The sequence below is a fragment of the Anopheles merus genome, chromosome 3L (assembly GCF_017562075.2).
Source record: "Anopheles merus strain MAF chromosome 3L, AmerM5.1, whole genome shotgun sequence".
Classification (NCBI taxonomy): Eukaryota; Metazoa; Arthropoda; class Insecta; order Diptera; family Culicidae; genus Anopheles; species Anopheles merus.
The window spans coordinates 27,683,483-27,709,784 of NC_054085.1; the positions used below are offsets into that span (position 1 = coordinate 27,683,483).

Sequence of the window (26,302 nt, forward strand, 5' to 3'; positions counted from 1 at the left end):
AGATAAAAGAACCTTAGTTTTTGCACGAAACAGAGCCTTAGGGACGGCATGTACCTGTTCGAAAGATTTCAGTCCAAACTCTTTGCCCCACAGGATCATGTCGTTCAGGATGAGCTGCTTCACGTCTGGGTTGTTGCACAGTACGCTCAGCGTGCCGGGAATGTTGTTCTCCTGGGCCCAGCTCTTGATGACCTCCACGTCCGGGACCACGATTGCCACTATGCAGCTCTGGAATTAATGAAAAGTTCAATTAGAATCAGATTTGGATCAGCTGGAAACAAGCTGAATGTCTACGACTTCTTGATAGACAAACATTGTTACATCAAACTTTATAACAACTCTAATTGTCTTATTTTACATGTTTTGCATGGCATTTTCTATTGACCCGACATGTATTACATCAAGATTAAAGTACATATAGACTTTGGCTTTTCTAACTTGTTAATTCCCCATCACGGAGAATGCTATTTCAGGGTTAAGCGACAAGATTTCCTTGAAGAGATATAAAAAAAGCTGCTTGATACGTTGTCTGACATACGCTGATTGTCTCTGGTACCATGCTCTGAACTAGTGATAGAAAGTAGGCAATAAACTGATTCGACTCCAAATATTTGGGGGATTTTGGAGAATTTTGGGAGCCGTAGCCGTCCGGAGTCGTCCAAAGTCCGGAGAGTCATATTAAGTAATTCGGAGTTGGAATCATTCAGAGTCGGAGTTTGGAGTTGGAATCGCCCGGAATAAGAGTCCGGCCAGAATTGAAGTCGGAGATGCCCGTTGTCCAAACCAGAGTCGGAAGGAGTCGCAACTAATCGTTCCGTTTTCGTCGAAGTCGGAATTTAACTAGTCATATCTGAAGTAGGTGCGCTCCAGAGAGCCTTTTGATACATCGAACGTTACCCGAGATCACTAGTGCATGACCTGATCTATCAATTCTAGCGACTTTAAATTCTAGCGAAAATTTTGGGGATTTTGGGGAATCTTGGGAGCCGTAGCCGTACGGAGTCGTCCAAAGACAGAGTCATCTTAAGTCATCCGGAGTTGGAATCATTCAGAGTCAGAGTTTGGAGTTGGAATCGCCCGGAATTAGAGCCCGACCAAAATTGGAGTCGGAGATGCCCGGTGTCGACACCAAAGACGGAATGAGTCGCAACTAATCGTTCCATTTTCGTCGAAGTCGGAATTGAACTTGTCATATCTGAAGTAGGTGCACTCCAGAGAGCCTTTTGATACATCGAACGTTACCCGAGATCAGTAGTGGATGACCTGATCTATCAATTCTAGCGACTTACAACAGAAATTCTTGTCCTCAAAAATGACCTTTTTGAATACTAATATCCGTCATACATTCATTTCTTTGTCAGCTCTTCACACCATACCTTTAAGCTTTCGCCGTGCACGAACACCTGCTCCACGTACTGGCTGCGGATGTAGGCGTTCTCGATCTTCTCCGGCACGATGTATTCGCCCTGGCTCAGCTTGAAGATGTGCTTCTTGCGATCGATCACCTTGAGCGTACCGTTCGGTAGCCACTGCCCAATGTCGCCCGTATGATGCCAACCGTCCTTGTCGATCGTTTCTGCCGTACGCTGTGGATCTTTTAGGTACCTACAAGAACAACAAAAAGGCACGTGTTAACACTGCCGGCAATGGCCTTACGTTTTGTCCTCCCTACCCAATGAAAACGTTCGCTCCCTTGACGCAAATTTCGCCCTGCTGCTGTGACGCGTAGTACTCCATCTCGGGCACGTCCACCAGCTTGATACCATTGCAGGCGACCGGTGGCCCTACGTGCCCAGCCACGAAGTCACCCTGCACCGTCAGCGTAATCGGTGCGGTGCATTCCGTCTGCCCGTAGCCCTCGCAGATCAGACAGCCAAGGGCGGCCCGCGAGAACGACAGTACCGCCTCGGACAGCGGGGCCGAACCGACCACCATCAGGCGCAGCCGGCCGCCGAAACCTTCCTGAATTTTTCGGAACACCAGCTTGTCCCAGATGCTGTTCTTCCGCACAATGCCACGCTTGATCTCTGCCTCCTTCGAGCTGAGCGCCATGTTTAGCAGCAGCTTCTTGACGGACGATCGCTGCACCTCGGCGAACACTTTGTCGTACACGCGGTTCAGCAGCCGGGGGACGGCCGGCATCAGCGTGGGCTTCAGCGCTTTCAGGTCGTTCGTCAGCTCCTTGATGTCGCCCGAGAAGAAACCGACCGCACCGCCCATATAGTAGACGCCGTTCTCACAGCAGCGCTCCAGCATGTGCGCCAGGGGCAGGAACGAAACCATAATGTCGCCAACGCGTGGCCGATGCGGCCCGAGCTGCAGCAGTACGCCCGCCACACCGGCCAGGACGTTGGCGTGCGTCAGCATTACGCCCTTCGGGTTGCCGGTCGTACCGGACGTGTAGCAAACCGTGCACAGATCGTCCGGTTTCGGCTCCAGCTCCGGGTTGTCACTGATGGCGCCCAGCTTTTCCACCTCATCGAACGTGTGCACATCGATGCCGACGTTCTTGGCCCGCTGCAGCGTGGCCGGCCGGACCTCCTTGATTGCGACGATCTTGCGGAGCGACCTGCAAGAAGAGTTGATTGACAAAATTGAGTACAGTGACCAGATCTGCAGCCTAACGCCGTCGCGATGCTTACCTCGGTGCCTTGTCTAGCAGCAGGTTCACCTTCTTATCGTCCTCCACCACGACGACCTGCATCTCCGTCTGGTCGACGATAAAAGCGCACGCATCGGGCCCGAGCGTATCGTACAGCGGTACGACGACGAGCGAGTAGCAGTAGCAGCCCTGCTCGAACAGTACCCACTCCGGACGGTTCTGTGAGTAGATGCCGATGAAGGTGCTCGGCCCTGGCCGCAACCCTAGCGAGATCAGTCCGGAGCCGAAGTTCTTTGCGCGCAGCAGCGTCTCATTGAAGTTCATCCACTGGTTGAAGGAAAGGGGGGAACGGACAATAACAAAACGGTCAGCGTCGTCAGGGTCATGTCACGTCAGTTTTCAAGATTTGGGGAACGGTCAGGCCTACCTGATATGGTGACTGTAGGTTCTCTCGCCATCCCAGGCAGGGTCCGTTGTTTGACGTGTAGGCACCCTTGCGAAATGATTGATACAGCGTTTGGATGTCCTCCTCGAGACAGCTGACAAATTTGCCATCCTTTGCCTCCTTGTAGAACTTTGACACGTGTACCTGTTCCGGGCCCTGCAGAGAAACCGGAGGAAGCAGAAATATTGTACTGAGTTAAACAATTTGTTGCACAGCAGATACGGCAGAGATAGGCGGTTTTGTCAATGATCCAAAAGTCATACGTCGCTTAGCTCATCAGATCATTAATTTACCGCTGCTCCCGACACCCAGCTTCGAAGATCGAACTCATATTTATAGCGTCAACCGTAGGTCGCTTTGGCTGTGCTAAGCTATTCTTTCAACAGGCAATTTAGTATGATTTGTTTGCTACCACAAAAACACACGAAGCAGCTCGTGCAGCATTCCTAGTGAAATTACATCATCTCCCGTTTGCTCCAACAGGGAGTTAGCCCTTTTTCGAGCGCCATAAGTCACCGTGCAGCTATAATCTTTAAACGTGCCCATATGCACATCTGTACAGCCGAGCGAAACTGATCCTCCTCTTTTGAGTGGATGATCTTACTGCCCCACGGTGTCTCTCTCTCTCTCTCTCTCTCTCTCTCTCTCTCTCTCTCTGTGTTGGCACCAGTGTCCAAAAACCAAATACACACATGGCGGCGCACTTTTGCTGACCGTGAGGCCTATTTACGGGGCGGTTTGTTATTTATTGGTGGACAACAGCATGGTGCGCGCACACACTTGAGGGATGCCATAAATTTTCCACTTAACCATTGCAGTTCGGTTTTTACTGACCAAGAAGAAAGGTGCGTAGGAGCACATGCAAATACGGTCTGGTTTGTTTTTATAGGGACACAATCCTTTTTCCTGTGCCGGTGGTAATTTTCCACGGGCTGGAGACACGCTAAGACACTACGGAATGACGGTTTTGCAAAATAATAAAACCATCGTGCTTGCAGTGGTCGTCTTAAAGGTAATAAAAATTTAACGATCGTCACAATACGCGATCTCTTGCGCCGTTTTAATAGGCGTCAAAAGCTTTGGAAACTCTACTTCCATTGTCCTCGCTGTGTGGATGAATTATTGTGTTGATCGTCAACCAGACAACGATGATTCGATGTCGTGGCATTAGCAAATATGTTTTTACAACCCCGGTGTGACAAATTGAATGTTTTTACTGCGAGAGCGGGAACTCGCTTGGGACGTCATCTGTTATGCAACTCGCCTTTGGTCGTTGCTCCTCTTCCTTCCAACGCGATTCATGATGCTATATTCGAGGATGGGTATTTAATCAAAAGTCAACCATCATCCGAAATGAGTAGTGATTGTGTTTGTATGTGTCTTACAAATCTTTTTCCGGTGCCCGTTCCCACATTCGTTTGCCAGGTGGTTCGTTTACGGCTGCTGGTGTCGCATACGGTGGCAAATCGTTCCGAAACATTTCGTAGTAATAGTAATGGGTAGGGTTTACGAGGTCGATGCTAGCATCATCACGCGACCTAAAAATAACACTAAACTAGTCCATTTTTCATAACCTTTTCCCAATCCCATCCCATCCATCCATTCGTGCATTTGCCGCGCGAAGCGTGTCCCTGTCACGGTTATTAGCTATTGCCTTTACGGTTTGGGCCACACATCAAAATCGAGGCATGGAAACTGTCAGACAGAGGGCGATGGGACAGGGTAAAAACATGGGCGTTGGGGAAGCAGGCACCTCCACGTGGAAACTCGCGCTTCCGGGAGAGTGTACGACATTTCACGGTCGCTACGGCGCTACTGTACTGGTGGTCGGGCGGGTGCCAAAAAACAGGGAGCGACTGAGCAAAAGAATCTTGCCCTGTTCGTGCGCCACCGCTTCAAAGTTCAAGTTCAGACAACGATGTGCGCGTGGGGTGCGGGTGGTTCGTGTAACAAGCACACTGTTCTGTGCTTATTTTATACACACACACATACACACTCTTCCCTCTCATCATAGACGATCAATGCACCGCTCGATTGCGATCATCGAACCCCGCGATCCGCGAGATGATGCAGCTTTCGGGTGGTGATGCAGCCACTCGCACACACACACCCAAATACCACACAAATGCCGAAGGTTGTCTGGTGGTGATTTATTTATTGCAGTCCACGACGTGTGTGCGCGCTCCCTTGCTCGGCAGGTAGGCCTTGAGTAGTCAGTCAAAAATTAGTTCGAAAATCGCAAACCAAAAATGCCACACGTTGACGGTGACGGAGCTGCGGTAAGGTAAACAAATACAGCTGCAAACTACTGACACCTCCGGGACCTCCGGCCACGAAGATACTGAATTCTGACTGTGAAAACACGGCACACGGAGGTTGATTTGGTTGGCAATCGAAAGGGTGGAAAGCATAATAGTGGGGAGGCCAAAGCAAACATTTGCCGATGTTGATGGAGACGTCAATGTTGTTGTTTGGAAGTTTGGAGAAAATAGGCAAATAGCAGCTCGGTAGATCATCGGCAGAGACGTGAGGATCCTGGTTTGATTCATTATTGCACACAAATATTGGCGATACGTTTTGGTTGCTATAAAAGCATCCTCAAAGTTATGGACTATTGAAGATTGATATATTTGACAACTTTTAAGGCCAGGATTCTGCCGGAAGTAGCTTCAGGTGATGGATTTCAAAGCTAGGTTCTTTTATTTTTTCAGAACAGAGACGATCTCTTTGTGCTCTAATTATAAGTTTTTGAATATATTTTATGGCAAAATCGTATAAAAAAATTATATCTTTCTATAACGTTTCAAAACTGAACTAAACAGAGCCGGTGATCGACAAAAATGATCGTAAACCAATACAATATAGTAAATCTAAACCTCAACACATTTCCAGCCCTACAAGTTTGCGTATTCTACTATCATTTGCAGTACATCAAAAACCAAATTCTGAAAAGTGGAAATGTCCTGTCATGTTATACCGCAACAGCAGCTCAAAGCGTTCAATATCTATACAAGGAAACTCAGTAAAGATATGTCATTTTATTGAACACTGATAATTGTTTTTGTCATATTTTTGTGACCATTTATCATATTGACGGTATACCCGTAAAGCACCAAATGGAGCATGGGTGTCTTATAGTATATACATTATAAGTACACAGACTATGATATTCATCATTCCATAAACGTTACATTCCATAAATTATTAACCTTATCTTCTGCAAACAATTTGAATAGTAATGATCTATGACATCAAACAAGAGGACGCGAGATAGTACAAGTTCTTGAAATGTATTTTTCCTTATGGACATACAATCGTTGAAGATATCTTTACGAAGGATCTTCAATCAAGGAATATCAAAATTCACAGCAAACGATCAAAAGTACGATACAGTCAGCTATATCAGATCTCTATTATTTTCCCCAGGAATGGTTTTTAAAGTAATTTGAGTTAGCACAATAACAATATTAGGGATCGAAATCAATGACAAGAATGTTTGTCACTAGTCATAACACTAAACAAGGTGCGCAACAGTGTACAGAACAGATCATCATAAATGATCGTGTTTCTACCCTGTTTTGCACATGAATCCGGTCAACTCTACCCCGCCAAGTGTTTACGCACAGCCGAAATATAAGCTAATGACAGTTATTTGACATAAATATAGCGTCAAAACTGCTTACCCAAAATCATTCGCCCATTCAAACCACTCTGTGTAATTCGAACCCACCGAACGTCACCTTCGGTTCGCAGCTTGGTCACGAGTTGCGCCAAAACATAAATTGACAAATTCTAGATTCTTGCCTCGAACACAAAACCAAAAAAAAAAGAAGCGTCTACGTGATCCTGGTCATTCGTGCGCCACGCTGTTCGTTATCGATAATAGCGTCATCATCTTCGTGCGCTCGAGGTTCGGGCTCGGTTTGTCGTGTAATTATGTAAAATTAGTGTTAACAGAAACACACGCCTATTATTCGCTCTGTGGCTGTGTGTGTGTTGAGTTGGAAACGGCGGAAAAAACGCAAATCGCGAGCCGCTACGATAAATTACCTTCGCAACAAAATTAGTGTACGGTGCGCGATAATTTACGGTCAAGGTCCTCGTTTGCTATTGCTGCTGTTTTCCACGAACAAGTGCTTGTTCACGATCGTTCTAGAGCAAAACCGCGGGGTCCCGAGTGTGTCACACAGCACAACACACAGCACACAAAGCCGTGATTGACAAGGAAGAATTCACCCACTGCCGAACCATTTGTGGGAGCAGGAAAAAAGCAAGCTAGACCTAAAGATCCTCGTGCCGTTGTTACGCTACGCTCAGCTGTCACTGGGACGAGGATTAATGAGCCTCTCTCTCTCCCTCATTGCCCGGGGAGTGGGTCCACCGGCAGCATGTGACTGCTACTGCTACTACCACTCGACCAAAGTGTTCCTCGTGACCAGAAATTCGAACGGTCTTGCCGATGCATGATTTAAGCGTCCAATCTTCTTATCTTGTGATCTTGTGGTCGTAGTACGAATCAATTCGTGGGCAGCACAGTATTAATCATCACCGAGTCGTGCAATCCCCGGGGTCAATTGTTCCGTGCTTTATTTGCTCGCCCCACCCTCAGCCAGACGTTTATTTGTGCACAAACAACATCATCATCTGGCATCCGTACACCCGCTGGTCTGGTCACGCGCTCGAATACCTCCATACCTCCACCACGGGAGTGATCCTCAGCACAGTTGGGAAGATGGGATTCCCAACCATTCCCACCTGTTCCGTTCTGCAGATGGGTCAACCATGCCCAAGGGGGTGTGTGTCTCTGCGAGAAGTGTGCCGTAAGATTAATTAAAATGCCACACAAATGCCGACACACAACACAACGCTGTACCCGTGGTTTGTTTTACTTCTGGTTTGTTTTGATAGTGCCACCGTGCATGCATGTGCGAGCAGAATTTCCTGGGGAGAATAAGGCGCTTGCACCGTGGTACAGCTGTGCGAGCAGAAGTTGCGCAAATTGTTGCTACCAAGTGGATGTTTTTTAACCGTTGAAATCAACCAATGTAGCTAGGGAGGATGCGCCCGTAGGATATGATATGTGCGAATATAATTGCACCTTGACGGGGCTTGTTAATCAAGCGACGCGCGGATACGAAATTGTTTGTGGATGCAGTCCGCGACAAAAAATGATATTTTTATCGTTTTATTTACACTGAAATACATCATTCAAATGGTGGCTGCGCAGGAGGATAATGAAAGCGACGCGCTTTGTGATACAAAGTGTATTGAAGCCAACGCCATTTAAAGTGAAGCTACACTGGCACTACAGATAGGGCTTAAATTGTGTTAAAAAATTTAAAAAAATATAGTAAGAAACCTACAAGAGGTACTTAACGGGACAAACTTGTTGATCAAATATCTCAATTGTAGGTTTAATTTCATCACTGAACATGATAAAAGACTTCAATTTCCACATCCTTCATTTAAAGCGTGAAGGGTACATATGGAACATTAGATTAACCAAGCAACATTTCAACCTCATATCCATTTCGGATGTGTAAACGACAAATACCCGGGTCCCCGTTTATTTGACTGCAGAGGAAAAAACATGATATTTTAATGACTCTCCCGCAAAACAACCGCACGGGTGCCAATACGTCTCTATTACACTCTGCTCGGGTAATACGATACCGCACAGTGCCATGAAGGACGATGTATATCTTCCTCCCAAAATGACCAGCCGCTGCATGTGTGCTCTTTGCGAACTAGCGTAAATAGTAGCCTTCGCATTGTTGACATTTACTCCAATTCCGGTACCAAATTTTTAAACACTCCTGCTGGTTTTTTTTTTGAAGAGCAATGCTCAAACAAACAAAACACTTGAAAACATCATTAACAGCAGCACCAACACAACGCACTAATTATAGCACTCATCACTGAAAAACACACATGAAAAAACATCAACCTTGGCGCACCGATGTACCGAATCCGAAAAGTTTAATTATCCGCATCGCTCCGTACGCCCGGCTGTTCCGGTATACAAATGTGCATCACATGACAATATCGCTTTTCCTCCCACAGCGGCTCGCAACCGTTTGACGGGTGAGTGAGTTTTCCTTAATAAATTTTCCACGCACCAGCAGCACCTTGTACCGGCAGGCTGCTTCCCACGCGATGCAGCTAGCATGTTCTTCGTGTGGGGTTCGATGATTTTTCGCGTAAAATGTTGGCTTTCTTGTAGCCGGTGGTGCATTTTGCTCTCTTCGCTTGAGGTTAGACAGCTAGCAGCTAAGCTGGTGCTGACAGTGTTTCCGTTTTCCGCTGGACGAATGTGCGTCAGCGGTATTAAATAAAAGACCTTTTGATGCTTGTAAAAAAAGCCATATGGCAAGCTGCACTACAGTGGGAGCCGCGTGTATTAAAAATAAGTTCCACTTGAGCCGGAGGATCGTCATTTTCCGATCCATTTGCGGATACGTTCAGTCGAGCATTTGTGTTGAATAAGCAACAAGTATGCGTTCAATGTAAGGTATTTCTTTCGCAAAAGTGAAATTGTATGATCTTAGCTTACTTAAACGTAAGAAAACGTGTTCATGTGTGATAAAAAATAGTGAATAAACAGAAACTGATTCAATTTGAGTTGATCAATCGGAACAAAGCCGGAAGAATCTGATTTTAGTAGGTAAATTATTAAATTTCATACATCAAATACAAGGTAATATTTGATATTATAAAAAAATATCAAAATATGTCGCTCTTTCAAATGTTTTCTTCTGAGGAGTCCTCTTTTTTTAATCTATTGCAATGGATTCGACCTTTTGATCATTTTGCACTCTTCTATCATTAGTTTGTATCATCTACTCTAGACGATTTATGGAAAATATGCTTCAGAAATATTTTTATTGTTACAAACCCAATTGTTTTATCCAAATGTCCAATGATGCTTTGTCAAAATACATCGGATGGACTGAGCCGTATTTACGAACCTTGAGAGTACCATAAAATTGATTAGTACACACTTTTTATAAGCCGGTCTCATGGTACAGTCGTCAACTCGTACGACGTAACAACATGCCCGTCATGGGTTCAAGCCCCAAATAGACCGTGCCGCCATACGTAGGACTGACTATCCTGCTATGGGGGGGGGGAAATCAATAAGTCACTGAAAGCCAACCCCACAAGTGGGTTGGCAGGCCTTGACCGGCATCGGTTGTTGAGCCAAACAAAAAAAAAAAAAAAAAAAAAAAAAAAAAAAAAAAAAAAACACTTTTTATGCCATAATTCGGACATGCCATAATTTTGAAGTCGTTTCTATCGTGGATATGCTTCATGTAAACTTCCTTACTCTTTTAATAAACGTTAAATTGATCGGTCGTTTAATGTAGAATATATGCGCCCTAAGTATTATTGGCATTGAGTCGTTATGTAGGTAGCAAATATTTTCATCTCATTGGAAAGTGTGAGAACACCTTAGTACACCCAACGAAGAGCTTAAAATCGTTTCCAAAGGAGTGAAGCTATTTCTATTTTTTTTTTAATATTTATGTCAATCCAAATATATAATGTGTACCAAATTCTCGCGGAAACTATGTCCAAATTCACACTAGCACACAGGCATCACACCATTCCATACTTGTCATTATTGAGATGACCGACATTACCTTCAAGATGTCACTCTGAAAGCCGGGATTTATCGGTGGCCGGATCGGTTCCTGCGAACCACAGCATGACATGTTGTGGCCGTGCCGTTTGTCTGCCACTCACTCCTTTGCACACTCCTACACAACACTTCGCACGTTTCTCACTGCACCGACAAAGACCACCGGCCCGGCTGCACTCACTATTTTGAAGGAGAAAACAAACTGATGCGAAAATTACACCTCCAATTCACACGGGGTCGCGCTTTGTTGGTTCTGCCTTTTGTATCCTTGAGCTAATATTTTCAACCCGACCGAACGTACATCATCGCAACCGTACCCGTCAGCGGGGAGAGGTGAGACCAAAACCCACCACAGTGAGCGGCCAGGGGTGGATCATAATAATTTTAAGCCGCACTGCCCTGCACTTCTTCCCTTCTATCACCTTCACCTTGGGCAGCAGCTGGGTTGGATGAACACACTCAACTAGTGGGATTTTGATCGCACAATCGCGCCGCGCACAAGACTTGATCGCGTTGTGTGTGTGAGTGTGTATATACCTTCCACTGCCTAACCCGATCCCGCCTAACTGTGGGTTAGCTATGATTTTTTAAGCTGCTATTTTAAACCGCTAGGCACCGCACCAATCCAACACACAATTTAGCGAAAATGTCACAAAAACTAGCGATAGCCGAACGGAACGGTACCACCCTTTAATGGCATCACATACGGTGCATTCAGGCGGGAACACTTGATTGTAACAGCTTTTGAAACAGCTGTTTTTTTTCAATTCCAATTTAAATGATTCTTCTTGGTAGAAGGAGCACGCTTTACAGTAAACAAAAATCACTATTCACAAATAATACGATCATTCGCATATAAATGATCATGAACCACTTGAAGGGAAACCGTTTTTTTTCTCTCTTTCTCTTGAGAATCACCCCCTTTTATTGGCTTGTTTTACTTCAGTTACAAAGGTGCACAGGAAGAGAGAACGAGAGAGGTTAGATTTATATTTATTTTTATCCTATTGTTACACTCGACCAAACGACCAAAACGTACGCCCAATGTTAAGGACACGGGGTAGCGCAATCGACGCACACGCAAAAAATACACAAAAAAACTCAAGACACACCGCGACGTCCACCGGCGACAACGTCTTCTAGTTCACTGACCAAAACGGTCCCAATAGCAAACGAGCCAACGGAGCCAAGGCACCGTAAGCGTCTTTGCTCCTGCGCACAAAACACGCGCGCGCTCACACACACGCACACGATCATCCGGACCGGCATTTTCTCGGTCATCATGATCGGCGATGATCATCATCAAGACACAAACGAGGATTTTCCTTCGCAAAATGTTTTGCTTTTTTTCATTTTTTGCTTTAGTCGCGATGAATTAGCACAGACGACACTTGAAGCAGCGGGGACCGACTCTGGTCTTTGGAATGTGCTCTTTAAGTGCACGTCATTGCTTCTATGATCTATGAGTAGTAGGAGCACAACTGAGGGATGTGCTGAGCCAAAGCGCCAGGGAAGGGTACATGAAACTCGTACAGGAGTGAGAGAGGCTTTTCAACAAAAGGAAAAAAAGCATCAAGACGCTCTGTATGTGGGAGATGATGCAATGCAGCATTAAGTTTGACGTTTCAAGTTTCGCAATTAATATGGCCACGAGTGATTAGTATTGTGCAATAACGTACCAGCAGAAGGAGGCATAGAACGCTATTTTGTTATAAAAAAATAGCAAAAATATTCCTATTGGTAACATTTTTACCATAAGCAAATACAAAAATCTTTGCTTGGCTAATCAGAGCAAAAATCTAATCAGAGCACTAAGCTCTAAAATCTAATAAGCTTGTCTACACGTTTGTCTTTTACCATGCATTGCTGGTCGATTTTATACTTCAACCTTCAATGTAAACCATTCTAAAATCTTCTACCCATTGGTTGAGAAATGTTTGTTAATTGTATTCTACATCTATTTTCTGCGTCTGTTTATCGAAACGTCAAAGATCATGCCGCCCCTATTATTGCACTCTCACAAAAAGAAAGCAAAACTTCATGGTCACAGTGATACTTGAAAAGGCGTTTCTTCACCCATTCAAAAGTGTAATATCGATTAGCCCATCGCATCTGGCACGATTCGCCTAACACCCCGAGAGGAACATGCCGGCAGAGGTATGAAACTTCGCCGCTAAATAAATTACGAACAACGATTTGCCGCGTCGAAATCGAACAAAAATGGTTCGAAATGTTTGTAACGCGAATCGATACCGTTCGCGAAAGGGAAAGGAGTTTCCCCTTCCTCGATTGCTCTCTCTCTCTCTCTCTCTCTCTCTCTCTCTCACTCTACCGTTTCTGCTCTAAACAAACATGAGCATAAAAATTTGCAACAACACCGATTCATTAGCGCCCGCGCGTTTTATGAGTATTTATAAACGAATTAATAAGATCAACACATTGCCGTGGTTTTTCTTTTTCACCTCCCTATCCCCCTGTGCCATGATCACACAACGAGTGAGATAGAAAAATAGGAGCGGATTTCACTCGTCGGCATCCAGATGCTACAGCTCTGCCCCATCGGTGTCTGGCGCGCCTTCGCATAAATATTTGATCGTTCCGCTTCCGTCCTTGGCAGTGGTCGATTGATTCCCGATCGATGACGCACCCGTCGTGAAAGAAACCCCCTCCGAGAGTTTGGCTTCTGTGGCACCAGGCGCGAACCCACTCGAAAATGTTCGACCATTGTTTAATCGCACGAGCTCGATGAAGGAAGCAAACGAATGGCACGGGCGTAGGGGCTTTCGATGCGCAGGGCCGGCCGGTTTTTATCGGACTCCCGTTTCATTGAACGCAGTAAACGTTAAAGAGGCTCATTAATTTAACAACCAATCGAGCAGACGGGTGCTGCCTCCTCTTCTCGCACGCGGATGGTTGCTCGAGCATAACTCTTCTAAACATTTTCATGATCATTGCTTTTTCTCTTCTTATTTGCTCCTGGCAGGGTGCGCTTGACTGCGCAGCTCAGCAAGCTGCCCCCCCCCCCCGCTTGGCGTGGTTGTCCGCCTTTGCCTGCGTGCGATCTTGTATGTCTGCACCTTTTTCTTCTGGCGCTATTCTTAGCTGATAGCAGATTTTTGCCGAAACAACAACGCAAATAACACCTCACTAAATACACCACGCACACACACACACGCACACCAAGCTCAGACAAGCATTGGACGGGTGGGAATCTATTTATGAGACGATCCCATTTGGCTACCGGTGATGATGACACCCTGCCAGCGCGCTACAAGTGACGCCGCCAGCACAGCGCACGGTGCGGCACTAGGCGTCTCCACCGGCGCTCGTCACGACGTCACCGGTGTACCGGTGTATCATGTGCTTGCGCGACGTATGACGGTATTGTGGGTGTGCAAAACACACGGTCGCGTATACTTACGGCTTCGATTGGACATTGGTTATCTAGAGGCACTAGCGGTTTCTCCGGCACGGGTCTGGTCGAGTAGTAGTAGGTGGCGGCGGCAACGGCAGTCGTCAACGCGACCGCACCGGCCGTACCGCCGACGTACTGCAGATTTTCCTCGATTTCGTCTACTGTTTGGATGAAAAGTGGAAAAAAGGAAGGTAAATGGTAAATACATTAGTGTTGGAAATAAAAATAAATATTACGAAGGGTAAATGTCGATTAATGGCAATAAGTCGACATGATGAAGAGGTGCGCCTAAAAGTATGCAATGGTTAAACACGCAAAATAAATTTAGCGAAGGCACAAACCTGAGGGTTAGGATTGTACAGGGAAATATTGATAACATTTTAAAATACTTTTTTAAGATTTTTTAGATAATTGTAGTTTTCTAGTATTTTTCTAGTTGTGATTTTTCTCATTTCATAATATTTTTGCACCATTTTTGTTAAGTATCTGGGAAATAGTAAGCCTATTTTTGTCTTTGAATCAACATTAATTTTCTTTAATTTTTATAATTATTTGCGTCGTTTTGGAAGATTTAGGACTGTTGTTAGGTCATTTAGTAAATCATTAAATTGTTTTGTATTGCTCTAATACGAATTACTAATTCTGATACGAAATTCCCCAGTACATGATCGAACTAGAACCAATTATGTTAAGCTGTGTAGGAGCTAAATCGGCAAAGATACAATTTGTTATAAATGTTGTACATTACACTTATAAAAACTATTCCTGCAATTCAGCATATGTTTAAATGCTTTCTGTTATCACTTGCTGGGCACTCTCACTTTATGTAGCAAGGTAATAAATAATCTCGTGGTACCATTTATCAACCACAACAAGAAACAGTCGTATCGGGTCCGACATATTTGATAAGTGCCAGCAGCACACCTCGCTCAGGAATTACATAAACTGCTCGTATCAACACAAATTGTTGGCCCAACACGAGATGGGAGCCCTCTCAGTTTCTTCCCTTATCGCACCAAACGGTATTATTATTAAGCCATCGCAAAGGTGAACCCAATAGTGGTGGGACTTTTATTTTCGCCTCTTATCAAACACCTTCACATACCCGAGTGCGTTATCGGTGTGTCCAGTACAACCATGATCATGATATTTCATTTTTGTGCTTCTTCGAAGCGAGCGGATTGATGACTCGCCGAAAAAAAAATCACACCTAATTCGCACGTGTGCGACCACTCAACAATCGCAACGCTTTTAGATTGTGCGCCATGATTCGATCGATTTCCAATCATCACTCGGACAAGAAATCGATGCGATCGTGTGGAGTTGTTAGTGATTTCCCGCTGCGATTAGTGAACCTTCCCGTGCGACCCTGAGCCAAGCTGCCAATAAAGCATTGGACGCGTCAACAGCAACGAGCCAACTAGCCATAACCGGCGACTAGAAAGGCCGGTTTTGCGAAGTATAAAACTACACGTGACTTTACTACGACGTCCGGCGTGCTAAGCGTGCACTACCGCTCACTCTAAGGTGCGGTACAGTAAGTGGACCACACCGTCTGCCGAGAGTAACCGCATTGTGTGTTGTATATTTTTTTGCTAAGAAAATAAAATATTTACATAAAACTCCACAACAACACACACACACACACATGCGCCGCCGTAGATGCCTATAAACTAACCTAACAGTGTACAGCACGATCTGAGATACTTTCTCTGGGCACATGCTGCACTCAGGCTGCACTGTGCGCAAACAATTACAAACACCGCCGCATACAACGTATAATTAAAATTAAAAACACCAGAATCGGCAGATGATACTGAGCAGACGCAGCGAGATCTTTACCGCATGTTTTGATGAACTTCAACATTGTGTTGCTGCTGCTCGTGTTAGCTACCCGTTTCCTGGTTTTGCTGTTGATCCTCTCTTGCACTTTAATATTCACTCTCTTTCTCACGCTCTGGGTTACAGACAACACTGTGTGTTTACTTTCACTTCACACTTGGGTCTCTTTGCGAGCAATTTACAACAGCCTGAGAAACTGACTGCTCTCGGCAAACTCAACCTCCCTAATAAAGAGAGTCTGAGAGACCCAGACCGGTGAGGGTGAATTAAGTTTGCGATCGTGATCTCGAAGTTGTCTGCAAAAAACCGCAGGGAGTTGGGAAATGATCACAGCTGCCACCGAATGGTAGGTTCAGAAAGAGGTTAGGTTGGAAATGTAGCACACGGAGAGAGAGAAAAATTCACACAAAAAGCTACACTTAACACTAACACAGACACAAAAAAATCGCACACACTAACGGCACGATAGTTCACAGCACACGGACGGGGTTTGGCACGAGGTGGGCCACAAAACAGCACCAGCAGCTGAGTACTGACTGTTGCGTACTGCCACCGCGAGTTTGGCATTTACGTCTGGCGAGCGGTGCCTGCGTCTGTTACTCTGAACTCTTGGGTAACCGAACGAGGGCGGGGTGTGAGGGGGTGAAAACTGTCAGTGGTCTTCAGCACACTCGCTCTAGCACAGCGCTCCCCCATCCGCGACCTTAGTGTGCGAGCGCCTACGTGTGTGAGAAGATAACGGGGGTAATTTTTTGTGATTACAGCAGTAGCACAAAAAATTCCGAACCCCTTTCCGCTGTCTGCAACACTACACTTCTAATTACTATGACCCCGGGCCACCCGGCCCACTGGAACAGGTAGGTTCCCGCAATCGCCCCTGTAAATGCCGCCTGTGGGTGGGATCGATTAGTGACACGAGGTGGATGGGTTACGCATGGTTTCCCGAACGCGTCCCCGGTGCTTCACGCCATAAACATACTCCCCGCTTGCACGGTCGCACAAGAACCTTACGGACTGCGCAGACGCCGAGTGTTGGTCTTCGGGCGATCTGCCGACAAATTTTGCGACAAGATCGCGCTCAAGGAAATGGTTATAATAATGCACGAGGTGAACGATCGCGGGACTGGTCTCCGTCGGTCCCCGGGGCCACCGCGTGTTTACAAGCGTTTGCTGCGCGTGTTCGTATCGATAACGATTGGCGCATACCGACCCGGTGACACTAGGGGAGCGAGCGATCGAGGCGAGGGGCTGGGGGCTTATCGTCGAGCGAACTATTGACGCAAGGGGGGAGGACTTTCATCTTGGGAGCGATTGTGGGATCGTAGAAATGGTGGGGTTGTTATGGTAAACAAGCGAGAGAATTTATGGTGTTGTGAGCATTGTGCTTGACCCACATTGAAAACAACGTTCCAATCGATTCCAACCGGGTTCGTCTTCGTCGTCGGTTATTGGAGTAAAAAATAGAGCCCGAATTCTACGCACTTTAGGTCACAGGTACTATGGGATTCAAGAATAGCAGAAGTAGTTTTCTTCGTTAGGGAAAGAAATTGAACTAACTGATGTCTGAGATGTCTGCAATAATCATGTTTATTCTCATCGAATCTGAACATTTCTCATAATTCCTCAGAAAAACTCTATTTTCATCAATATTCAAGGATTTGGCATCAGCTTAGATATAGGCGTAGAAATAGAATATCTTGAGTGAGATCTGCATAAAACAACAAAGCAAAACATTTTATGACCAGCAATCCCAGAGTTTCATGCCTCTATTATCATTGAGATATCGAAGGAAGAATGGCTATAACAAATATGAACAATGTCACAACCAGACTGAAAGATGTATCTAAATAATTATAATTAAACCCAACAGCAGTCAGTCATGTTTAAAATGTGTTAAGCTTCAGAACCTTTAGAGTCTTTGCTGTTGAGTCACTTGTTTGGACTCATAGTAAATGTAATGTAAATAGATTTAGAAGCCAAACTGCATACTGGCATTAAGCAGTTAAATCGCAACCTGCTCAGAGCATTACATTAAAGTTCTTAAAGTTCATAATATTGCACAAAAAGATGAAATGCAAAACAAATCCAATAGTTTAGTTCCTACGGACAACGGTAGATCTCACTATTCTTAAAATTCTTTGGTATTATTTGTGAGCTTAGGCATCTTTACAGTGGTAAATTACATAAAAAAAACACTGATGATTTTCTGTAAATTCTGTAATAAGGATCATTCCTACTGGAAGAATGACTCGAGCACCTACGAGAACTTACGAAGCTTGGCCGCATTTACTGGCCTATTAGCAGCGTACAGAATTCTACCTCTTATGGCCTGGAGCAAAATTCCTTACATTTTGGTCCCCAAACACGTTCATAGTACCTCATAAAAATAAAACAGCCGCTTCCTTCCTCCAATCCGATTCCTCAGCACAGCTCAATAGCGACCGAATATCAATCGCCAATCACCAGCCCTATAAGCCCACCAAATCATGTGTATTCTGGAAGCGTTCATTGTGCGCCCGAGCGACGCTCGCAGAACAATTAAAACCTATCTCGCCGTCCATTATTTTTACATTAGCTTCGCACCCGCACCAGATATCGTAAACGCATTTTAATGAACGCCGGTCACCGGTCGCTCCATCAAATCCTTGACCTTGCTGATAGCGCCGGCAGCAAAAGTAGCCGCATTCATGGCCCACGTGCATTGCAACCGAGCGGTACGAGTGGGCACCGTAAGGGTTTTTTGGGTGGGTTTATCAGATTTAAAACTAATTCCAAAATCAGTCCCATTGCAACCGGGGCCTGATTTTATAGCACCCGGTCCCAAAACCGCACAATGAGACCAAATCCAAAATGGAAACAATGCTTACGTAACCCAAACCATCGCTAAAGAAGAACCAAACGGAAAAAGCAGCCCGATAAACGTCATTCTCATGCGTCAGGGAAAGCAATTTCTTCCTCACCCTTTTTGTTCGATAGATGGTTGGGGTGGCACAGACCACCTTTGAGCACACCCATTCCACATTCGCTATTTAATCGTAACGTTTTTTTTTTATTGCTTAATTAATCCTACTTCCTTTGCTAACGGGTTTGGTAAGCTCTAGCTGTAGCGCGCACACAGCACATCGCAATATGTTGTCAAGCGTTTTGTTTTACAGTTGTCATAGCTCAAGTCGTTGTCCATTACGAGGCTGGTGGTGATATGACGACTTGGCTTACAGGAGGTTTCGTAGATGCCGCGCTAAGCTTTTGATTTTATGTGTCTTCTTATTCTTTGGTGCGTGTGGCATGTGTGACAAGACGTGTGGGAAAATGTCTTCCTACCATAATACCAAGCCGAGAAGCTTAGCCTGATAGTGGTTTAATTCATACTAAGCTCACTTCAATGTTTTTTTGAAGTGTGATTAACGATTTTTTTGTTTTTGTTTGTCTTATTTGTTTCATGTTTTTTTTAACATTTGAACATATTTTTCATACTTGTTTTTCTTGATTCCTCTGTTTTCTGGCTATTTTTTGTGTAGGATTTGTTATATCTTTTCTTATTTATTACTTTACGTTTGGATGCATTTTTTTGTTTTGATTTTCTCAGTGCCCTTGTGTCGTTATTGTTTTGTGACTTATGTTTTGCTTTGTATTTTATCTTATTATTTTCATTGTATTACTTTACATTTAATGATTTTATAATTTGCACGTTTTTTCTTCAATACATAGCAGACAAAATTAAGATAATTTAAAAAAAAACAAATATTTTCGGAAAAAGTCTTTAAATCGATAAAAACAATAATACAATGGAACATGATCAATAAAAAAAACCAAGACAAAATACCTAACCAATAAACGTATCAAGTGCAAAATACTTACAAAATCCCGTCGCGTTGGACATGATGGTAGCCTTTGCTGATTTCAACCACGCCAAAAAGCTACTCGGTACTAAGAACATTCACTTTCACCGTGCTCCTCCGGCCCCAACACCCCAGACGAAGGGCAATCCGCACACGCTTTCGAACACGATCCGGCCCAAGCCCCTGATCGATTCCCTTTTTGTCTTTCTGCTGTCGAGACCGAACCGCCAGGACCGGTTTTGTGCTTCTGCACGGGTAGAGTTTGTTGTGAACTGCACACAAAGCGACACACAAAGAAGGGCTGGAGAACGAAACAATCAGCTGCTGCTGCTCGTACTGCTCTTACTGCTGTTGCGGGTGACACTTCCACTGGCGTACTAACGTGCGCCGCCCAACGGTTGCCTTGGTTTTGATTTCGCGCCACAAGTGCTGCACACTACGGTAGCTATCAAAGGGCTCAAGCTTTCGTGCAATTGCAAATACACACACACACACACGCTCACAACCGTACTGCAAATGCAACTTTCCTCGGCAGCACTGTGGGTAGCATGTTTCTTTCACTGAGTTGGGGCAATCGGGCTGTAAAATCTTGCTCGTTCTCACACACTCTCACACTTCACTCGAAAGCACACTCTCACTTACTCAGTCTCTCTCTCTCTCTCTCGCTCTATATTTCTGTCTCGTTGCTACTTTACATGATTTCTGCAAAAAGAAAACAACCACACTCGTTACACGTTACGTTTTACTCTACCTCCCCTCTGCCGGGGCATTGGGAGGGATCACTGCAAAACTGAGATAACAGCACACATTAGCCCACTTGGGCTTATCACACAGACCCTTTCTGCGTTTCTGCAAAGTAGTAGCGAGACACAAACACACGACAAACAAAACACCACCCCCAGTCCTCCGGGCTGGGTTAACAAGCGAGATCTCGACAGAACAACGGCCGATCGCGCACTGTTTGCGTTTATCCGCACAAAGGATCGGGGAGGGACTGCGATCGCGAATCGCACGAAGAAGCATTAATTGTCGCCGTCGGCCACAGTTCACCACTTTATCGCACGAGTCGCCAAGTCAGACGACGATCAACGCCTTTGTGTTGTGCTGTTGATGTTCGGTTTTGTCAAACGGAGACCGCTCCAGTCAAACGACGTCCCCGTCTGAAAGGCATGCGTCGCGCGATCGCGACCATGTTCGTAGACCAACACGTATGCGAATAAAGAATCTTAATTATGCCGGCCACGTACGTTACTGTGCAGGAGATTCCTCAATGTGACGAAATTACGCATCGTCATTACGCGACCGCACGCTGATGTGGTGCTGACAGTAGTTGCTATAAACGGGTTTGTCCGGCTGCCATAAACAGCGTGTTCTGCTGTCGCATATGCTGGATTTAGGTCCCTATAGGAGTGTCTTCCCAAAAAAACATATTTGTCGGTCCAAAAGATACTAAATAAACATTTTTTACTGCTCAGCTTTTTAACCTTGCCTGTGACATCCCAAAAGACTCATTTTGAATGCAGACAATTTTGCAAACGATATCAGAAACTGTGTTGAGATCCGCAAACAGTGACCACCACTCCTCTATTTCCAGCAGGACCGTGGTGGTGCCGTGTGAACCGATACAACCGGTTTATTCATTATCAATGTATCGATCGGATGACCTTTCCCGTGCGGGTGGCCGTGTGTGTGTGTGCGAGTGTGTGTATATTTAAATCATGACGATAGTTCTGGCACAAAACACACGTACGTCGCCCGCTTAATGATATGTAATTTCTGGTGATGGAGACACGAGGAGAGGGTTTTTTTCTGTCTCTCTCACTGACACGCTATCACTACCTCTGTCAAGGTCTCCAGAAGAAGATCCAGTTTCTAGAAAGGATGGGCATATCGCACGTACCTTGCCATAAATAAAACATTTTTTTTGTTGTATCGACCCCACCCGCTGATGTTCTACAGCGGGTCGATCGGTCGTGCAGCAGCACCGTATGCTAAAAAGGATTCAACCGGTTGACAAAACATCCATTGCTGATAGCCCGGCCTGTTGCCATGGGTACCCGATATACAGTGAGTGCAAAAGGTTTAGGTATGGGCTGTAGGGATGTTGTTCAATAAATTACAATCTGTTGTGATAGAAGATCGATCAGATGTGGTTTTTGCTCAAAATTTTGATGTAGAACAGTAACAGCTATACATTCTTACTTACAAATCTAACGAAACAGCATTTTCGTGCTACAAAGCAAGTATATTCATTTGTTTACATTTTTTTGGGCCTGAGTTATACGTGTAGTTTTACCTAGTTTCTGCCGCAAAGTGTCGAAATCCATGTAAAAATTTGTGTTAAACTTCACATAACATAATTCACAAAAATAAATGTTGCATTGTTTTCTCAATCTGTCATACATCATAAACTTACTAGTTGAACTATCATCATTGCCTGTCAAGTATTAAATTTAGTAGAGCCAAGTTACTGGTACAAGTTGAGATAAGAGTCAGAATGACTACAATGGCTGTAGAAAATCGCAGGAAATGTAATACAGGTCGTTTTAACGTTCAAGCAGGATTTTAATCCACTTTTTTGTTGCGAAATCAGTGTACAGAACAATCAAACAATGAAGTCACAGTACTAAGTTACTGTACAGAATGTTTATTTTTGACGCTTATTGCCGCTGAACTTTAATAATTAACAAGTAAGATAAATAGGCGTAAACAAATCTGACTCAATCGAGACATACTGACACAGAATAAGGCAAATTAGAGAAAGTCTTAAAATAGAAAAAAGTGGGAAAGATTTGGGACATTTCATATTATTCCATATTAATGTTCATAAAACGGAGGCGATCCCGTGGTACAGTCGTCAACTCGACCGAACGACTAACATGCCCGTCATGGGTTCAAACCTAAAATGAGCCGTCTCCCCGTAGCAAGGATTGACTATCCTATCAGGCTGTGTGGTAATGGATTAAGTCTCGAAAGCCTGTATAGGCCGGCATGTCCGCGTAGGAAGTTACGCCAAATAGAAGAAGAAGAAGAAATTCATAAAACCTACACATAGTTTGCTTATCAAGAGCCTACAAACTGCTTACTATTTGACCTACAATCACACCTAATTTATCTACCTATCCTCGTTTATTTGACTGACTCATACGGCAAACGTCCGTAATCCATCGTTTCGTATCAAGTATTCGGCTAGACGAATACTTTTGACCATCACTGTAGTTGCAATCTTGAAGGTAGTTTGAAGGATACATCTCGTGCAATCAAACCGCATGGAGTCGATTCCGTTTGCAGATCGTTATTTTTAAACTCAACACATTTTCACTTAGGCAGCTATCGGGCAAGGAATTTCGCCACTTTTCGCTACATTTTCTAAATAGTTTTCCCATTCGTTTTCCAATCAGAAAACATGCTTCAAATGCTTTCCTTAGCGCATTACCGCACATCATCCGTTTTTTGGTACTTCTCACATTCTCTCCGTCTCTCTCTCTCTCTCTCTCTCCCTGCTGTGGCCTTTTTCAATCCTGCTGCCACGCGGTTTTTAGAACAGAAGCACACACATACGCATCCAAACGCACACACACGCACACTCCTAGCGATAGGGGAGCTATATTCCTCGGATGACTTATTTATAAGTTGCCCACTTTTCTCCGCGCCGGGCACCATTGGTGATAAAAAAACACACACCGTCCGGCCGTGCGTGTGCTGCTGCTGCTGTTTTTCGCGAAATACTACGCGCACCCACTGTGGCGCGTAGTGAGAAACGTTTGCGTATTACTACTGCTCCAAACCGTTCCGAAACCCCCAATTCAATTATGTAATTGTTGGCTGGCACACTGGTAGAGCAGAAACATTGTTGTGGTGCCGGGTCACTTTTCCGGGTTTTTTTTTGTTTTACTCTTGCTGTGTGCATAGGCGTAATTGAATTACAAACAACTCGTCTGCTGCCTCTAACGAGGACAACATTTTAAGGCGACATCACTTCTATACGGCCACACACAGACACACACACACACACGTACACGCAAGAGCGGGGGGAAAAAACTCCGGTGTGTCGAGCAATGACAGGATGACCTGGTCCGGACGTTCCATGTGCGTCTTCCCCCCAGGCAGTTATCGTACGATACTTTTCGATCGATTTTTTTAAACCGTACGTAGGTAGAGAGAGTGCTGTCAGTCTATGTTCGATTGAAAGGCACCTGCACTTGCGGACAAACAGCACTGAACATTATCCTTTTTTTTTCGGTTCGATTTTCCATTTGCTCTAACCTCTCCTAGATGTAGAGCAGCGCCATGAATGGATAACGCCAGGGGATTGGAGGACGGTCTCCTTAGTATTTCACCCGTATCAGCCTAAAAGTATGCAATCACGCGATCGATACGATACACGCGAGTGGTGAGATGGCTTTTCGCTTACGCTGCACCACATTCACAGTCGACATATTCCTACCGGCAACACAGAAACGGACACAGAAACACGTTACAGGCTTCTGAAGTGCTTTTTCACAATGATAGCAGCCACATTCACAACCTACAAACTGTAATACAAAATTTTCCACACTTAGTTTTTTTTTCTCAACCCAGAAACACACACAATCACTATAATACACACTTCCGCAAACGGCTGCGAGCTGACACGTTTGTCTCTCTCTCTCTCTCTCTCGTTTAGTCGATTTCACCACACATTTCAAGGAGAGCGGATCTATGCTGTCTCGCATACAGAATAGTTTCTCTCCAACATTCGCCCAGCATATGCTGCAAACAACGTGTACGGCGCCACGTTTAAATGTGTATGTGTGTGTGTTTATCTGTGAGAGAGAGAGAGAGAGGGCAAACACACGAGCAAAACGTCAACTGTCAAAAACCGCCGCATCTGCAAAATGGTCCTCTGTGTGTTTGTGTGTGCGCGCATATGTCACCACTCACGTGTGCGTGCGGAGCAGCCGGTTGTGGTGGGTAGGAGGGCTGGATGTGTCACTGCTGCCGTTTAAAGCACTGGTCAGTTAGCACTGTATGTTTTCCAACACGTTTGATGTTTGTTTGCTGCGTACCGATGACTACGCTTCTGGCATGAACTGGAACGAAGCAACGAAGCGATAAGGTACAACCCCGCACAGGGAACGCGCAACAATGCGCAACGGCTTCAACATGGGCCCGGACACTCCCGGCATATGCTGTACGCAGCCAAATGGGGCCAAACCGAACGGAATGTTTTGCACCGGCCAGAACGGATTAATTGGCCAGCCACGGTAGCTGGTAATTAGCGGTTCGATAATGATTTCTTCACGGTACGGCGAGAGAATAGCTCTCCCTTCAACGTGGTCTGAGCATTCCGAGCTGTCTGGGTTTTTTTTTTTGTATCGTTCACCTTTTTTTTGAGCTCTAGAAGGCCACGGGAAAACGACAGCTGGGATGCAGATGGGTGCACGCCACACGGTTCACAGGGGGGGTTTTACCGCGCACTTACGCACCTCCGCTTGGGAGCTAAACCTCTAGCCGAACACCTTTAAAACTCAGCACGATATCTTTTTTCAAAATTTTTCACTTCACACAGCTATCAGCAAACGAGCTGAACTCTACAGTGCTTGAGCACACGGGCAACGGGCCGTGCGATCTGACATTTCTCTCTGGTTTCCATTCTTGGGTCGGTACAGCGCATGATTCAAGTTTGCGGCTCGTACGACCCAGCACAGGATACCCCACAACGGCACACTCCCGGAGAATCAAACGATAAAATAAACATAGAGCAATGTAGGAGCTGCTGAAACGCACACGCACACACACACGCAGACCCGATAGAACAACATACTAAACCCGTTCGTCTGTGTATTTGATCGCCCGCATGACGTCAAATGCAAAATTTGCAAAATCACACCAACAAACAACCAAAATCGTACGTAAACACACTGTGGCAGCACATTCTTTTCACTTTACATCTTTCCTGACTGTCGGCGCTCTCTCGTCCTCTCTTTCTTTCACCGAAATCTCAAACGCCCAACACACAGCGCCAAGACACCAGCAAGAAGTCCGTCCTGCCTGTCTGCCTGCCGTACGAAAACTGCAAAGAAGCTCTACGCCTGCTATGATTTGTTACCTGAGGAGCGAGGTTTTACCTTTTGGGCTGTGCGAGCCAAGGCGCAACGCTTTTTTTCCCTTGCCCTCTCTCTCTCTCTCTCTCTCTCTCTCTCTCGTCCCTCGTATTCCTTCTTTACTTCCGTTCCGTTGCCGGTCTTTTGAATAGTTTTGCTCGCAATGGTGTGCGTGTGGCTCGTACACGTTCAGGAAACACACTGACACAAACACAGTCAGTACGGCACAAGTGGAAACGTCACGCGATGGATGCAAGGATGCGTGGTGCGCATGTGTGTTGGTGATAGCGCGAGCCAGGACGAGATATGGTGCGATTGATGACGTCACAGCGATTTGATTGCACCGTTTATTTTCAAAGCTCGTACCACGCACTTTGTTGGCACGACCGTTACAATTGGGTGGATTTGTTTTTTGAAATGATTCGCCAATC

At 45.2% G+C, this 26,302-nt stretch overlaps 1 protein-coding gene across 11 annotated transcripts in view; it reads right to left on the bottom strand.

Moving 5' to 3' along the window:
- Nucleotides 1-25,844, bottom strand: part of LOC121598604 (long-chain-fatty-acid--CoA ligase 6) — a 28,416-nt gene extending 2,572 nt beyond the window's left edge. The window contains exons 1-8 of one of the 11 annotated variants that reach the window (XM_041925665.1): nucleotides 25,717-25,844; nucleotides 19,805-20,487; nucleotides 14,111-14,265; nucleotides 3,030-3,203; nucleotides 2,643-2,929; nucleotides 1,673-2,569; nucleotides 1,377-1,605; nucleotides 55-228 (exon numbers count right to left, since the gene is read on the bottom strand). In XM_041925665.1, coding sequence (XP_041781599.1) covers nucleotides 55-228; nucleotides 1,377-1,605; nucleotides 1,673-2,569; nucleotides 2,643-2,929; nucleotides 3,030-3,203; nucleotides 14,111-14,265; nucleotides 19,805-19,883 — 1,995 coding nt within the window. In that variant the 5' untranslated portion in view covers nucleotides 19,884-20,487; nucleotides 25,717-25,844. Of the gene's footprint in view, nucleotides 1-54; nucleotides 229-1,376; nucleotides 1,606-1,672; nucleotides 2,570-2,642; nucleotides 2,930-3,029; nucleotides 3,204-10,690; nucleotides 11,838-14,110; nucleotides 14,266-15,946; nucleotides 16,509-19,804; nucleotides 20,488-20,621; nucleotides 20,860-24,232; nucleotides 24,321-25,253; nucleotides 25,485-25,591; nucleotides 25,611-25,679 lie in introns of those variants that run through there. The other 10 variants (XM_041925666.1, XM_041925669.1, XM_041925670.1 and 7 more) reach the window with 10 other exon arrangements.
- Nucleotides 25,845-26,302: the final 458 nt, after the last annotated feature.